Raw genomic sequence first — 16078 nt, forward strand, 5'->3', positions numbered from 1 at the left:
ATCTGGTGACTTTGGGGGGAGTTTGGGGTGGGGGAACCTAAAATCATGGAAAACGCTTAGATTGGAGGGGTTGGGATGAAACTTGGTGGGAAAAATAAGCAGAAGTCTTATATACGTGATTTACATAATTGGAAAGGATTCGCTCTATTGGGGGGGGGGGGGGAGTTAATCTGGAAAATTAGAAAAAATGACGTATTTTTAACATACGAAGGAGTGATCGGATCTTCATGAAACTTCATATTTAGAAGGACCTCGTAACTAAGATCTCTTATTTTAAATCTCAACCGGATCCAGCGTAATTGGGGGGGAGGCAGTTGGGGGGAACCAGAAATCTTAGAAAATACTTAAAGCGGTGAGATCAGGATGAAACTGGATGGAAAGAATAAAAACCTGTCTAAGACTCGTGACTGACATAATCGGACCGGATCTGTTCTCTTTGGTGGAGTTGGGGGGGGGGGGTAATTTTGAAAATTGTGGTATTTTTAATTTACGAAAGGGTGGCCAGATCTTAATGAAATTTGATATTTAGATGGGTCTTGCGCTTTAAAGCTCTAATTTTAAATTCCGACCAGATCCTGTGACATTGGGGGGAGTTGGAGGGGGAAACCGAAAATCTTGAAAAACGTGAAAATCGGGGTATATTTATTTTACGAATAGGTGATGGATCTTAATGAAATTTGATATTTAGAAGAATTAATGTCTCAGAGCTCTTATTTCAAATCCAGACCAGATCTTTTGACATTGGGGGGGGGGATTTGGAGGGGGAAATCTCGGAAAACACTTGGAGTGGAGGAATCAGGATAAAGCTTGGTGGATAGAATAAGCAAATGTCCTTGACACGTGATTGACGGAACCGTACTAGATTCGCTCTCTTTGGGGGAGTTGGGGGAGGGGTTCAGTGATTTGGCGAGTTTGGTGCTTCTGGACGTGCTAGGACGATGAAAATTGGTAGGCGTGTCAGGGAGCTGCACAAATTGACTTGATAAAGTCGTTTTCCCAGATTCGACCATCTGGGGGGCTAAAGGGAGAGGAAAAATTAGAAAAAATTAGATATTTATAACATACGAGTGGGTGATCGGATCTTAATGAATTTTGATATTTAGAAGGACATCGTGACTCAGAGCTCTTATTTTAAATCCTGACCGGCATTAAGCCTCTTTTTTTCTTTTAAATCAATCTATTGATTCATAGAATTTTGCTAGAGCTCATACTATATGATCTCTTGGCTCTTAGCTCTTCTTGCCTCGTCACAAGTGCCATGAGCTCTTAGCTCTTGTTTTACTCATTTCTATGCTCTTCTCCCTTGTCGTCATGTTTAGCCAGTGGAGTCTAAGAATTTATATACTCTACATAAGTTAAGTAGCATACATTGCGGTCAATAAGCTTTTTGTGCTTGTCTAGTTAAAGAATGGCTATCATTGTTGCTTAAAGTCCGCGTATCCTTAATTTTGGTTCGCTTTGTCTTTGTCTATGGCGCCCTGTCATCTGCTGTTTTTCGTGGTGGTTCATTATATCTGTTTATTGAAAAATTTGCTATAGTTTTATTCGCAATTTGAAAATGGATTTGAGGGTCAAATTAATTCTTAATTGAAATATCTAATGGCCAATCTTTTTGGTAGGTCAAATGAAAATTATTGCAACTATTTCACCGCATTCGTTGTGTAGCAATATCTGAAGTGATAGTATCGTAGAGTTATATTATTAGTTACTCTATCTATGTTCTTTGCTTTAGTCGTAGCATTTGTAAGTTGATCAATACATTACAACTTGTTGTGGAAGCATAATATCATTGTAATGATTCGTCTTAGTGAGAAATCATTAATGTTATGTGAAAAGTCCTTTCTCAGATGAAGATACTTCATTTTAATAAGTCACTCCCTGGGCTTCTTTAGGTACTCAACGAGAGTGCCAAAAAACGAGTCAGGGCTGTTCTAGCTTCGTATAGGCTTGTAGTTAAGCAATGCGTACCCGAACGATTATTCTTGCTTTTGCACCAGCGCAGCAGTCTGTCATGTCCAGGAAGTAAAATGAAAAACAGGCGAGTAAGAAAAATTAAGGACATGCTGTGAATTTAACTTGAATTTAGACTTACCGAAAAAAGCTGCATAAAAAGTAGATACCATAAAAATGCTAATGAGTTCCTGCTCCCTGTCACAGTTACTGTAAATGACCCCTCAAAGGTTTTTGCTCTTTTTATTTCATTTCGCTGAACACCCTGTGTTAGTTATTGAGACTGTCATTAAAATTCTTTTTTGTCCAGAAATGAGCATTGAAATCTCATATATATATATATATATATATATATATATATATATATATATATATATATATATATATATATATATATATATATATATATATATATATATATATATGTATATATATATATATATATATATATATATATATATATATATATATATATACAAGCTGTTGGGGTGGCGCTTCGTGCCCCCCCCCCCCAAGTCCCCCGCGCGCGTAAGTCGCTACGCGCCATATTAGTTACGCGCCATTGTAGTTGTGCCCCTGTGTCCCACCTGTGAATATAGCTATATATATATATATATATATATATATATATGTATATATATATATATATATATATATATATATATATATATATATATATATATATATATATATGTTTTTAACTACGTAAAACTTGCGAATATACAACATTCTTCGCTGTCCCATTGTCTGTACATATAAATAGATTGTCAGGTTTACCGACTCTTGAACATGCAACATATAATTGTCCATGGGAAAAACAATCTGTATTCAGATCTATACCTCATTATTCTAATGATTGCCCTTGAGCTTTGTTGATGGTGATTGCTAATCAAACATTCCCTGTGTCCCCATCGTCATTTATATATCCCCCCTGTGCCCCCCAGCGTCCCCGTTGTAGTTGTGTCCCTGTGTCCCAGTCGTCATTTATATTCCCTGTGTCCCAGTCGTTATTTTTGTCCCGGTGTCCCAGTCTGTAATATCTCTTTGAGTGTCCCGGTCTTCATTTATATTCCCTGTGTCCCGGTCGTCATTTGTGTCCCAGTCTGTAATTTCGTTAGTCATATTCCCAGTGCCCCGGTCGTCATTTGTATCCCGGTGTCCCGGTTTGTATATACATTCGTTTTTGAATTGGTATATGATGAAATAAATCTTTGGTTTTTTTTTCCTTTTTTTGGCTCATTTGATCGAAAATCAAAAGTTCTAGTGTCCTTTTCAAGTGACCAAAAATATTGGAGGGTAGCTAGCCCCCCTCCCAGGCTCGTTTTTCTCCAAAGTCGACCCATCAAAATTTTTAGATAGCCTTCTTTCATCATAGACGAAAAATCTAATAACTCTGTCTTTGAGGATGACTTAACCTCCCACAGTCCCCGAGGGAAGGGCTGCAAGTTGTGAGCTTTGCCCATTGTTTAAATATAGGCTATAGGTATTGGCTATTGGAAAGCATATATGCATTTGCAGGGGACATTTTTTGGTGGAGGGGATGAGGGTACGTGGGAGGATTTTTTCATGGAGGTATTTTTTATGAGGGAAGGGAAATTTCCATGGAGAGAGAGCCGGATTTCCCAGCACTATTTAAAAAAAATCATCAGAAATCAAATAAAAAAGTATTTTCAACTGAAAGTAAGGAGAAACATTAAAACTTACAACGAACAGAAATTATTACGTATATGAGTGGGGTTGCCTCCTCGTCAATACCTCGCTCTGCACTAAAGTTGTTTCTAGCATCGTTAGAAGAGCTTTTTATTTTAATTAAACGGACTTTGTGATTCAGGAGTCATTCTTGAAGAATTTTGACAAAATTCAAACTTTAGCGTTAAGAGTGAGGCATTGATGAGGGAGTGACCACCCTCATATACGTAATAATTTCTGTTCATTTCAAGTTTTAATGTTGCTCCTTACTTTCTTTTGAAAAAATTTGTTTTTTTTTATTTAAACATTAAACAAAAATGTATGGTTTATTGTATTCATGTTAATTGTTTTGGTAGAAGATGTACGTTCTTGAAGTCACCATATATTTATAATATTGCTGCAGAAGGTGTGTATTGACAAGTATTGACAACAAATATCCTTTAATTTCACTTGACTCACCTCCGCTGCTGTCTCCATCACGGCCAGACTTAGCTGGTGGCTCCTTCCACAAGAACTGAACAAGCATGAATTACTTGAGGAAATCTGGTGCCACCTTTGCACAAGTTGCGCCTACAAAAAACATATTGACCAATAATTTATATTTTTTTCTGATCTCTGGCACTGTCATGCCTGATTCCATTACGGGACTATATTTTATTTTAAATTAAAACACGGATATATTTATATTTCTTTAATTCTTAATTTTTACATTGTCAACTATGAATCAACTCAAAAATCTCGGTCACCCCCATTACAATTCTAGACAGAGGACTTTTCCAGAGGGCGAAGCCTATCAAATATGAAAAATATGGTCATAAATCTTTTAATTATTTTTTGGCCTTTAATTGCCTTGGCTCACAGATCTAATCCATCTTGACTGATCTGTCTTGGCTTTGCTCAGGAATGTAATACTGAAAAACAGAAATGTAGAAATGTATAGCAAAGAAAATTAAAATAGATAAATTAACATATTATACATGTTTTATCGTTTTATTTAGTCAATTGTCTTGTATAAAGGTTTTACCCACTGATACTTTTTTCTATTTTATTTTATTTTTAAGCTGAATCTTTTGTTAAATATAAATAATCTTAGACCATCTATCACCAAGCGAAATGAACCATTTTTATAAAATTGGTATAGAAACAATACGTCTTGGCTTTACTCTAATTATACATGGCTCTCGTTTTTACTTTATTTTTTTCGACCAAGTTGATTTTAATTCAAAAAATGTCACTTTCAGCTGCAAAGTCAAATGTCAGGACTATCAATGGGAAGTGGTTTTGTTGGGAATCAACCGGGAGCTCCACTGTTTCCTACCGCATTCAGCCTCCCAAGCAATACTACAACTTCAAATACAGTACCCAATGGTCAAACGTTGTCTAATAATTTGTGGCAGTGAATTGGTGAAGAAATGATGATAGTCGTGTAATTTGGGCATTCCAACGAGGAAACGGTCAAAGAAGAAATTATGTTGTTTGAGACTGCATGTCTCAGTGATTACCTGTTTTTATAGGGATATCTTTCAAATAAGAGTAAGAGCTAATAATTGAATATTTGTAACTTTTCGATTGGTATTGTTTTATGTTTTGTTTTCATTTTTTATAATTTAGTGCGACTTCGCTAAGAAACCTTTGAATTTCATTTTGCTCAGTATTTCCTGTCGTCGTACCAAAGATCGTAACTTGACTTTTTTATTAATTTTAAGAAATTTGAGGATATGATTTTCAGGCTTATGTTGAAGGAATATGTTCCATATGGAAATTTTATCTGCTATATTTTCGAGTTTTTGTGTTTCAACAAAAGAAGACATTTTGCTATACCTGGATAATTGAGATTCACTTTGCTTCTATCTACTGAATTATATTTTTTTAATTTGCTTTGTTTTTTGTTGTTTTTTTTTTTTTGTTTTTTTTGTTTTTTTGTTGTTTTTTTAGATAGACTAATACGTCTAAAAATCCGTTTAGAATGGTTGAAGGAAGATAGTGTAATGTTCCATAAACCGACTGTTATTAATGATAATTAATTATCTTATATTATTTTCGTTCTGATAGAATGAATAACAAAAACTATCAAGCAAATTGTTTTGATTTAACTGCAGAATGGACTACAATGTTTGTCCTTTTTGTTTATACAAGAGTTTCAGGGGCTAAATTCGGTGTTAAGCTTAAGATAATAACGAAAATAACCGATGATTAATTATAAATTAGTTCTAGAATATACTGGAAAATTTTTGCTATTTTTAGGCATGTTTAGATCATTTTCTAATAGAAGCCAAAGCAGTACCAAAATTTTGGATTTTTAAATGGACATTAGAACTAAATGAATCCAACGACTTTGTATCTTGTTCTTTTGGTGCAAGTTACAGCTGTAAGCTGGTCGCAAAATCGCAGGTTTCACAGGGAACATAAGCCTTAAACATACTGTAGGTATATAAATAACTTGACTTCAATTTAGTAAAGAGTTCACGAAATTAAGTCAAGTGGTTTGTGACTTGGAGAAACTCAAGTATTTTTTTTTTGCTAATTACGATATCCTCCCCCCCCCCCTCTACCCATTTCCTTGAAACAAGCATGACTGCAGACTTGGTCAATGAGTATGTACACAAGGGAAATTGTTTATTCCCTTGGTAAAAAAAAGTTAGAGACTCCGATTCATTTTGCCATTATGGTATATATGGTATATTTCAAATAATTATGTATATTTAAATAGACTAGTTTCTTGATGCCGTGTTCCAGTTATCAAAGGATTAGTCATCTGGTAAGTGGGATTTACATATTCTCTGTTTTATTATTCATAGAAAATAAGTTCTTTTACTCCTCTACATCTCCCGCTTCCTGTGTATTCTAACGAAAAGATTTATCCCTGTTAAAAGCTGATAATAGATAGATAGATAGATCGATAGATTTATTTTCCATATAACAGTAAAATAAATACACAACAATCTACAAATCCCCGCAAAAGGCACCATTGTCTTTAAGGGGGGGGGGGTATGAAAAGATGACATAGACATTAAACATATAAACTCTTAACATATAAAGCATTTGCTCCATTAAATGTAGAAAAAAAAACAATGAGAGTTCATTAAATAAGCTCTATCAAACTGCAATGAAACACAACATCTTTAAACATAATAACAAAATGGATAGCACTATACATATTAAGGAAAAATTAATCACATCAGGCCAATTTTGATCGTTCAGACTTGTAAATTCTGAATTAGCGACAGAGTTAATTTTAATTGCCGTATTTGATATTATTGTAGAAAAGAATCAATGGTTCCTAAATAATATATTAATTCTAAGAAAAAAATTTGGCCATAATAAGTTATCAGGCTGTTTTTGTAACAATTTCAATATTTTTTTTACAAAAGAATCATTAAACTTCTAATTCAATTCCAGCTTCCTATTAACCCCTAGAATCAAAATTTATTAAGAAAAGAGAAACAAAACCACCCATGGGCCATAATATTATGTAACTCGGAAAGAAACAAAATAAATACTAGATAAACAAACATAATCTACATCATTACAGACCAATTAAGCTAGATAAAACTGAAATATCCATGTAATTCTTAATTATATTACATTGTATCATTCTATATATTACCCTGTTAAAAAACGACTATAAATCCTTGACTTTCAAAGATTACGGAGTATAATTACGACAAATAGACGGCCCTCGTATTTTCTTATGCATTATCACAGCAGGATCTTTCATATCGTGATATAGGTCCCTTGATCCTATAAAAACAAGCACAAATACAAAAACTTCAGAAAAAAGAAAGAAAAACTATGCAGCAGTAAATGCATAATGAAAAATCAATTGGCTCTACTGATAACACAGGTTTTCAACTCTTTTTTCATATCTCTATTTCTGTATTGTAAATTAACAAAAGCCTTGTTAAATTTTGAAATTTTAGAAAACTTAATGAAGGCATTTTGGGTCTCGGTACAGTGTGAAACTATAGGTACTGAAAATTGTTTTCTGATGCAAAGAAGATGTGTTTCTTTGGTACAGATTTCAATATCATTCCTTCTCTTCCTCCCAGTCTTTAAGGTCTTCGCGGTTCAAGGTTCAAACGCTGTAAGATTGAAGCCAGTCGAATAAAAAGTGCTTTTTTGGCATTTACCCTGTTTTTAGCATACTTTGTGTGTTACGCTCTGATTGGCCTTAGGGCAAATTTTTTGCAAGTTTTGAACCACTTGGACATCAGAGCGAGTTTTTCTGTTCTTGAGCCCTTTTAATTGGACCGACCGCTTGACCTAGGAAATGTGTCCTGTAAGTTTTAAATCTAACACGGCATTTGGTCTGGATTTGAGTGCCCAGGGTGGGCTAATGGAAAATATCTAAGCCAAGGAAACTGCGTGATCGATATTCTTAAGTTTGCCTTGTTTTTGTACCGAGGCAGCCCGTGGCTTTGACTCGATCGGGTGTGCACCGAGAATGAGAATCCTCTCACGATTCATTTTTAAACAAAGTATGATATTTCTACCTTTCTCAAAGAAAGTTGGTATTTGTAGACTGGCGAGGACCAGGGGCCTCATTTGCATCATCAAACAAACATAGTTAAGTTCCTCCCAAGGTTTTGATTTTAAGAAGCTGTAATGGAGATATGTTTTCTTTTAAAATGTACCTATGAAAAATAAGTCAATCGTCAAATTGGGGGCCGCTGACCGTGGAGCTACGTGGCTCACCTTCCCCCTGGAGGCATAGTTTCTTTTTACCTTTTGGCTATTTGGAGGAAAATAGGTATATAAAAATTTTGAACCATCATCATAAGGGCTGTCCATTAGCGGTTTTAGGCCTAATAATTTGAGAGGGGCAAGGTATTTCACAGATATACCTTTTATATGACATAAAAGGAAATTAATGTCAAATGTCAGAAAAACTGGTGTTAAAGGATAGTGTAGGGGAGAAACATTCTTTTAATGAGTTAACAATGCTGCGTCGATTATCCTTTATCTGAAAATCCCTGCGAAAGCCAGGAACGTTTTTTCTTCTATAATGTATTAAGAAAAACTTAAATTCTTACTTTGTAATTGGAACTTGTTTCTATTAATCGGGTTATCATGTTTCCATACACTGTTATCAACATTTCAAGTAATATTTCTAACTAAGAATTCTATCGAAATCTCTTGGCGGAAAGCTTTTCAGGAATCAAGAATGCGAGAAAACCGGTTAAAAAAGGGGACATGGCGCATCAAGAGATGAAAAACAATTGAGTAATAAATTACTAGGGCGCATGATCATCAAGGGTGAGGGGGCTATAGTCCGAAAATTGATCATGATATTCGAAAAGAGTGTAAAATAAGGAATCTAAAGGTACTGCTTTTATGTTATTCGCATGTTTAATTTAGATATGGTCAACCACAGGAAACTTACCCAATGGGTATGAATTGAACAGGAGTCAAATTGCATGGGGCTAAGTTGTATGGAGGTTGAGTCATTAGAACACCCCACCAAACAGCATCATTCGCAAAGAAGTCTCATATTTTGACCAAATTGCTAGAAGGTACCTCCGGAAATTTATGTTCTAATATCACACCTAAACTCTAATGGACGAGCTCAAAGTAGCTTGGAAATCTTGTTCGGCATGAAACTTTTCTCAGGCTTTTCAATTCTGCCTCCATGCCGTGTCAATCACGAGTCAGTAAAGCATTGCAAGGGTGCAACTCAGGGTGCGTTTCTTTACTTGTCCAATGGGATTTTTACTAATCGAGGTTTAACCCCTAAAAGATAGCAACAAATACTTGTCTGGCCACGTGTCACTGAAAACGGCAAGATTAATTGCGAGAATAGCAACATTGGTCACGTGTATGTCATTGACCCCGTTCAGTGTAAACAAAGCGTGAATTGATTAACAGATCTTTAGAGGCAGCAGTAAGTAAAATTTTTATTGTGTACATCCTAAGTTACAAATACCAGGTAATATAGCCTTTTTTTTTTGGGGGGGGGGGGAGATTCTACTTCAGCACAGCTGTTTATGTTTTAGTTACTTTTCTGCTGTTGTTGTTACGAAACTGTTATATTATGTTACCGATTATTATTAGTTGCTTTTTAGCTAGTTCAAAATTTGTTTTCATAGTTCGTGGTAATAAACTGAGTATCCCCCTCAACAGACCCTTCCCCCATCGCAGGTGGTTGGTGTTCAATCACTTTCGACTTCTTTGAAAAGGATTAGAGCTCTGAAATTCTGATGTAGTGAGCACCCTCCGAAGTTTCTGCGATCGCGAGGTGGAGTTGGGGATGGAAAGGGGAGTCTCCCTCCTATAAAGAATAAACTCTGCTCATTTTAGCGCCTAATATTTCTCTTTACTTCCATAATAACAGTATTGCCCAGAAATCGAGACGATTAAATATTAATTTTACATTTGATGTTTTTCTAAAGTTTTTTTTTAGCGTGAATCAAACGCCCATCTCAGAATTTCATTCGGATGTCTTCAGAAGAAAAAGGGGACACTGGAAGGAGGCTAGTTGCGTGCTAGTTGATCTTTAAATAAGGATAAACGCCACATTTCCTTTCTGTCACTAAATAAAAAACAAGTTTTTTTTTAACTGAAAGTAAGGAGCGATATTAAAACTTGAAAAGAACAGAAGCAATTCCGTACATAAAAGAGGTTGCCCCTTCCTCAACACGTCACTCCTTATGCTAAAGTCTGTTTTCATTGTTTTAAAAAGTAGAGTTGGGTCACAGAGTCAAACTTTAGCATAAAGAATGAGGCTTTAGAGGGAAAACCTTTTTTTATATACGGAATAATTTCTATTCGTTTTAAGTAACAATGTCGCTCCTTACTTTCAATTTGAAAAACTTGTTCTTTTATTTAATTTATAAATATTTTTCAACTAATGCAGCTTTGAATTTTGGGTACTGTACATGAAAAAGTAATGAAAAATGTATATTAATTTTGGCATATTTATTCGCATATGAAGGATTGCCCCCTGTCAATACCTTGATCTTAACGCTAAAGTTATTAATAGTAAAAAAAAATTCCTATTCTAATTAAACTGCCCCCGTGTTTCAGTTGCCGTACTTCAAAAATTGGGACAAACTTTAGCATAAAGAGTAAGGTATTGAGGAGGGGGCAAACCTTCATATCGATAATAATTTTCGTTCATTTTGATGTTTAATGTTGCTCCTTACTTTCAAAAAAATAATTTTGTTTTAATTTAACTAACTGTAAGTACGGAGCGACTCGGCCCAATTGCACAAAACAAAAAATTAACAGTAGTTACAACAAAAGACTTAATTTTTTATACAAATTTAAAATAAATAATACTTATTATGTTTAATATTAACCTTCAAACGGCACAGGCCTGAGGAAATTAGCCTGATTATCAAATAAGGGAAAAACGTTCCGTAAGACTTAATAAATCTTACACTCGTATTTAAAATCACACCATCAGATTCACTGTATCAGAGAACACTAATGCAGAGGTTTCAAGCTCAGATAAAAAAAAAAAAAAAAAAACAACTACAAACCACGTTTTTTGAACTGAAAATAAGGAGCAACGCTAAAACTTACAACAAACCTAAATTTCGTATATGAATGGTTAGCCCCTTCTCGATGCCTCATTCTTTACATTAAATTTTGACCTTTGGTCCCAATTCTTTCCAAATTTTCTTTAAGAAAACTTAAAGGCCATTTAATTAGAATTAGAAGCTTTTGTAGAAGTGCTGAAAAACTTGCCTCCTTATTTTTATTGAAAACAAACGTGCTTTTTAAAATTTATTCGTTTAGATGTGATTTTCCCCTGTTTTGTTTCACTATTCTGATTGCTCAGTTTTCTACTTTATTTTAGGTAGAACCTCTCCCAAAATGTCCCAGACGGCGCCGAGAAATCTTATTTCAGCACTGATTTTGGTTAATGAAATTTTTGACTCGGATGACGAGTCTACTGACTCGGATGACGAGTCTACTGACTCAGAAAATGAATTATATCAAGATGAGGAAGAGCTGAATGAGCCAAGTATTTTAACGGTATTTCAATGTTATGATTTATCAGTTTTTGTGTGCATATTACATAATTAAGCAACTGTCATGAGGAAGCAAATTGTTTTGTTTGACGTTTTTGCATGCAATCAATCTCTGGGACTAACCAATACAATCAATGCGGAAACTGCATATGTTAATTATTTGAGAATTCCTTTTTCTTAGTCGGAGGATTTCCTTCCCTTACTCAAAACTGTTGACTATGTGCGTGCTATTACGACTTAATTTACAAATGCATTAAATTGATTTCACTGGCTTCAGCTGATGCCACGACATCATAGACAGGAGACATATATATATATATATATAATATATATATATATATATATATATATATATATATATATATATATATATATATATATATATATATATATATATATTAGTATATATATATACCTAGTTGGTGGGGGCGCTTCGCACCCCCGTCCGCGTAAGTCGTTACGCGCCATATTAGTTACGCGCCATTGTAGTTGTGTCCCTATGTCCCACCTGTGATATATATATATATATATATATATATATATATATATATATATATATATATATATATATATATATATATATATATATATATATATATATATAGATTTATATAGATATATATATATATATATATATATATATATATATATATATATATATATATATATATATATATACATATATATATATATATATATATATATATATATATATATATATATATATATATATATATATATATATATATATATATATATATATTAGTATATATATATACCTAGTTGGTGGGGGCGCTTCGCACCCCCGTCCGCGTAAGTCGTTACGCGCCATATTAGTTACGCGCCATTGTAGTTGTGTCCCTATGTCCCACCTGTGAATATATATATATATATATATATATATATATATATATATATATATATATATATATATATATATATATATATATATATATATATATATATATATATATATATATATATATATATATATATATATATATATATATATATATATATATATATATATATATATATATATATATATATATATATATATAGATTTATATATATATATATATATATATATATATATATATATATATATATATATATATATATATATATATATATATATATATATATATATATATATATATATATATATATATATATATATATATATATATATATATATATATATATATATATATATATATATATATATATATATATATATATGTTTTTAACTACGTAAAACTTGCGAATATACAACATTCTTTGCTGTCCCATTGTCTGTGCATATAAATAGATTGTCAGGTTTACCGACTCTTGAACATGCAACATATAATGGTCCATGGGAAAACAAACCGTATTCAGATCTATACCTCATGATTCTAATGATTGCCCTTGAGCTTTGTTGATGGTGATTGCTAATAGAACATTCCCTGTGTCCCCGTCGTCATTTATATATCCCCCTGTGCCCCCCGGCGTCCCCGTTGTAGTTGTGTCCCTGTGTCATTTATATTCCCTGTGTCCCGGTCGTCATTTGTATCCCGGTGTCCCGGTCTGTATACACATTCGTTTTTGAAATGGTATATGATGAAATAAATTTTTGTATTTTTCCCCTTTTTTTCTTTTTAGTTTTGTTTTTTGGTTTTTACTTTTTTTTTAGTTTTTTTAGTTTTTTTTCTTTTTTCTTTTTATTTTTTTTTCTTTTTATTTTTTTTAATTTTGTTTTTCTCCTTTATTTTTCATTTTTTTCCTTTTTTCTTTTTTTTTTCTTTTTTAGTTTTTTTTAGTTTTTTAGCTTTTTTAGTTTTTTTTATTAGTTTTTAGTTTGTTTTTTATTTTTAGTTTTTTTGTAGTTTTTACCTTTTTTTTTAGTTTTTTTAGTTTTTTTTTACTTATGTCCTGGTCGTCATTTATACTCCCTGTGTCCCGGTCGAAAATTTGTGTCCCGGTGCTTTGTTGATGGTGATTGCTAATCGAACATTCCTTGTGTCCCGGTCGCTTTCTCTTTGAGTGTCCCGGTCGTCATTTATATTCCCTATGTGCCGGTGTCCCGGTCGTCATTTGTGTCCCGATCTGTAATTTCGTCAGTCGAAAACATGACGTCAGTCGACACACAAACATGACGTCACTCGACAGACACACACACACAGACAACTTATTTTTATATATATATACATATATATATATATATATATATATATATATATATATATATATATATATATATATGCTTCCCTCCCCCCACCCAACGGGGGGTTATATATATACCCCCCCCCCCGGCCCAACGGGAAATACTTCCCTCTACCCATAGAAAATACAATTTTTTTTGGTGGGGAGGGGGAACTTTTTCAGATAACTCATCAAAAATTAGTTTATATTCAATTTTGCTACGTTTTTACGAGTCGGACAAACATTACAGGAGGGGGGGGGGTTAATATAACCCTTTTTTGACATCTTAATTTTAAAGAATGGGAAAACAACCACAAACTGTACTTTTTGCGTACCATAGGGTATTTTATGAATGCCTTATTAAGTCAAATTTCTAAAAGTAATTAAATATGAAAATCATTTTGTAATTTAATTTGAATCTAATACCAGTTGGAATTTTTCCAGCTCGGTTTCAGAACAATAGGCTCTTCTTCATAACAATGGCGAAATCAAACAATTCAGAAATAATGTCTTCTCGGTTTCATAATCAGTGTTTATCCATTGCTTCAAAATACTTCCTAATAATTTATTTTCCCCTTTTTAGACAAGAGTTTCAACCGTATCGAGACGAAATGTACCAAAGGTAGCAGGATATGAAGAAATAGTCACAGAGAGAATGCAGGATTATGATTTTAAAACTCATTTTAGACTTCATAGAAGTACTTTCGATCTTCTCTTAGGAAAAATTAACATAAAGCTACAGAATCAGACAAGACCAACATCAAGATGCTCACCCAACAAGATGCTCCTCATAACTCTATGGATTCTGGCAACCCCAGAGTCCTACAGGTCCGTTGGATGTCGCTTCGGTGTGTGTAAGAAAACAGTGTTCAAAGTCATAAGAAGAACAATTGACGCCATTTACGAAATGGCATCAACAACAATAAAGTGGCCAGGGGCTACAGAAGCACAAAACATAATTTCTGCCAATAGTTCTACTGCTGGCTTTCCAGGGGTTCTTGGTGCTATAGATGGAACCCACATCCCAATCAGAACCCCTCAGCATTCTTCGGGAACATATATCAACAGAAAGGGGTTTCACTCTCTCCAATTGCAGGTTGTGTGCCAACATAACCTGAAATTTACTGACTGTTATGTAGGGCAGCCAGGGTCCATGCATGATGCCCGTGTTTTTCGGCATTCAGAAATTTGTACTGACCTACAAAATAGTACTTTGTTTTTTCCCGAGGATAGCCATTTAATCGGCGATTCAGCGTACCCACTTTCTGACCGGTTACTAACACCATATAGAGATACGGGTAACCTAACCAGATATCAGGTTAGGTACAACTTTAAACTGTCTTCTACAAGAATGTCTGTTGAAAGGGCGATTGGAATATTAAAGTGCCGTTTTAGAAGACTTAGGTTTTTTGATTCCCCTGACCTTGCATTTATTTCCAAATCAGTAATTGCAGCATGTACCTTGCATAATTTTTGCATTGACGAGAATGATGTCCATTTTGAAAATTCAGAAGAGCTGAGCTCAGGCGGAGCTGCTACAATTAATTCAGGAAATAACATCTATAATTCCACAGTCACTGCCAGAGCAAAAAGGGACCGCATTGCAAGACTTTTGTAATTTTTAAAATAAATAGTTACCGTTTTTTACTTATTAGTAGGTTACTTTCTATGTTTAAACATTTGTTAGCATAATTAATTGTATCACAATCTAATATTAATCAAGAGTAAAGTGGAATTTTCTCTTGAAATTTATTTGAAGATAATTACTTTCATAATAACAGCGTAGACCCGAAATATTCCCAGAAATCATATGGAATAAGATATCAATTTCCCGTTTTCGATGCGTTACCCTGTGAGGTATATCCCTCCCAAACTAAAAAAAAACAAAAAAAAACAGAGAACCATATTGTAGAAGTTTAAGTGCCTTTTAAGTTTTTTAATTCAGAAACCTACGGACATATTTCGCGAGGAACTTTTCTCCAGGGGAGGAGGGGGGTGAAGGGATTGTCTATAGAATTTTCAGCGGGAAGAAAATGTTTGGGAATAATTCCTTTCACTGAAATCAAATTGTCGGGCAATAATTTTTTAATTGGAAAAATTAGAAAAATAAGGTATTTTTAACTTACGAACGGGTGATCGGATCTTAATGAAATTTGATGTTTGGAAGGATATTGTGTCTCATAGCTATTATTTTAAATCCCGACCAGCATTAAGCCTCTGATTTTCCTTTTAAATCAATGTATTGGTTCTTAGAATTTTGCTAGAGCTAATATCATATG

At 33.6% G+C, this 16078-nt stretch overlaps 2 protein-coding genes across 4 annotated transcripts in view; both read left to right on the forward strand.

Annotated features, from left to right (window-relative positions):
* LOC136034820 (stromal membrane-associated protein 1-like) overlaps positions 1–5191 on the forward strand; it is a 47538-nt gene extending 42347 nt beyond the window's left edge. For both annotated transcript variants that reach the window (XM_065716254.1, XM_065716255.1), the window contains one exon: positions 4881–5191. In XM_065716254.1, coding sequence (XP_065572326.1) covers positions 4881–5039 — 159 coding nt within the window. In that variant the 3' untranslated portion in view covers positions 5040–5191. The remainder of the gene's footprint in view (positions 1–4880) is intronic.
* A 4125-nt stretch (positions 5192–9316) lies between these two features.
* LOC136034821 (putative nuclease HARBI1) lies at positions 9317–15446 on the forward strand. 2 transcript variants are annotated; one of them, XM_065716256.1, is made up of 3 exons: positions 9317–9520; positions 11441–11619; positions 14383–15446. In XM_065716256.1, exons 2-3 carry the CDS (start codon positions 11458–11460, stop codon positions 15415–15417), a joined length of 1197 nt encoding a protein of 398 aa, XP_065572328.1. In that variant the 5' UTR covers positions 9317–9520; positions 11441–11457; the 3' UTR covers positions 15418–15446. The 2 variants fall into 2 exon arrangements, with proteins under 2 accessions (XP_065572328.1, XP_065572330.1); XM_065716258.1 differs by having other exon boundaries at positions 9364–9565.
* Positions 15447–16078: the final 632 nt, after the last annotated feature.

The sequence above is a fragment of the Artemia franciscana genome, chromosome 13, assembly GCF_032884065.1.
Source record: "Artemia franciscana chromosome 13, ASM3288406v1, whole genome shotgun sequence".
In the NCBI taxonomy this organism is placed as follows: Eukaryota; Metazoa; Arthropoda; class Branchiopoda; order Anostraca; family Artemiidae; genus Artemia; species Artemia franciscana.

Bases quoted from the DNA above. Each gene is read 5' to 3' on its own strand.
- LOC136034821 (XM_065716256.1), top strand. From the start codon at position 11,458: ATGTCCCAGACGGCGCCGAGAAATCTTATTTCAGCACTGATTTTGGTT. The intron at 11,620-14,382 runs GTATTTCAATGT...TCCCCTTTTTAG, and splicing joins ATGAGCCAAGTATTTTAACG to ACAAGAGTTTCAACCGTATC.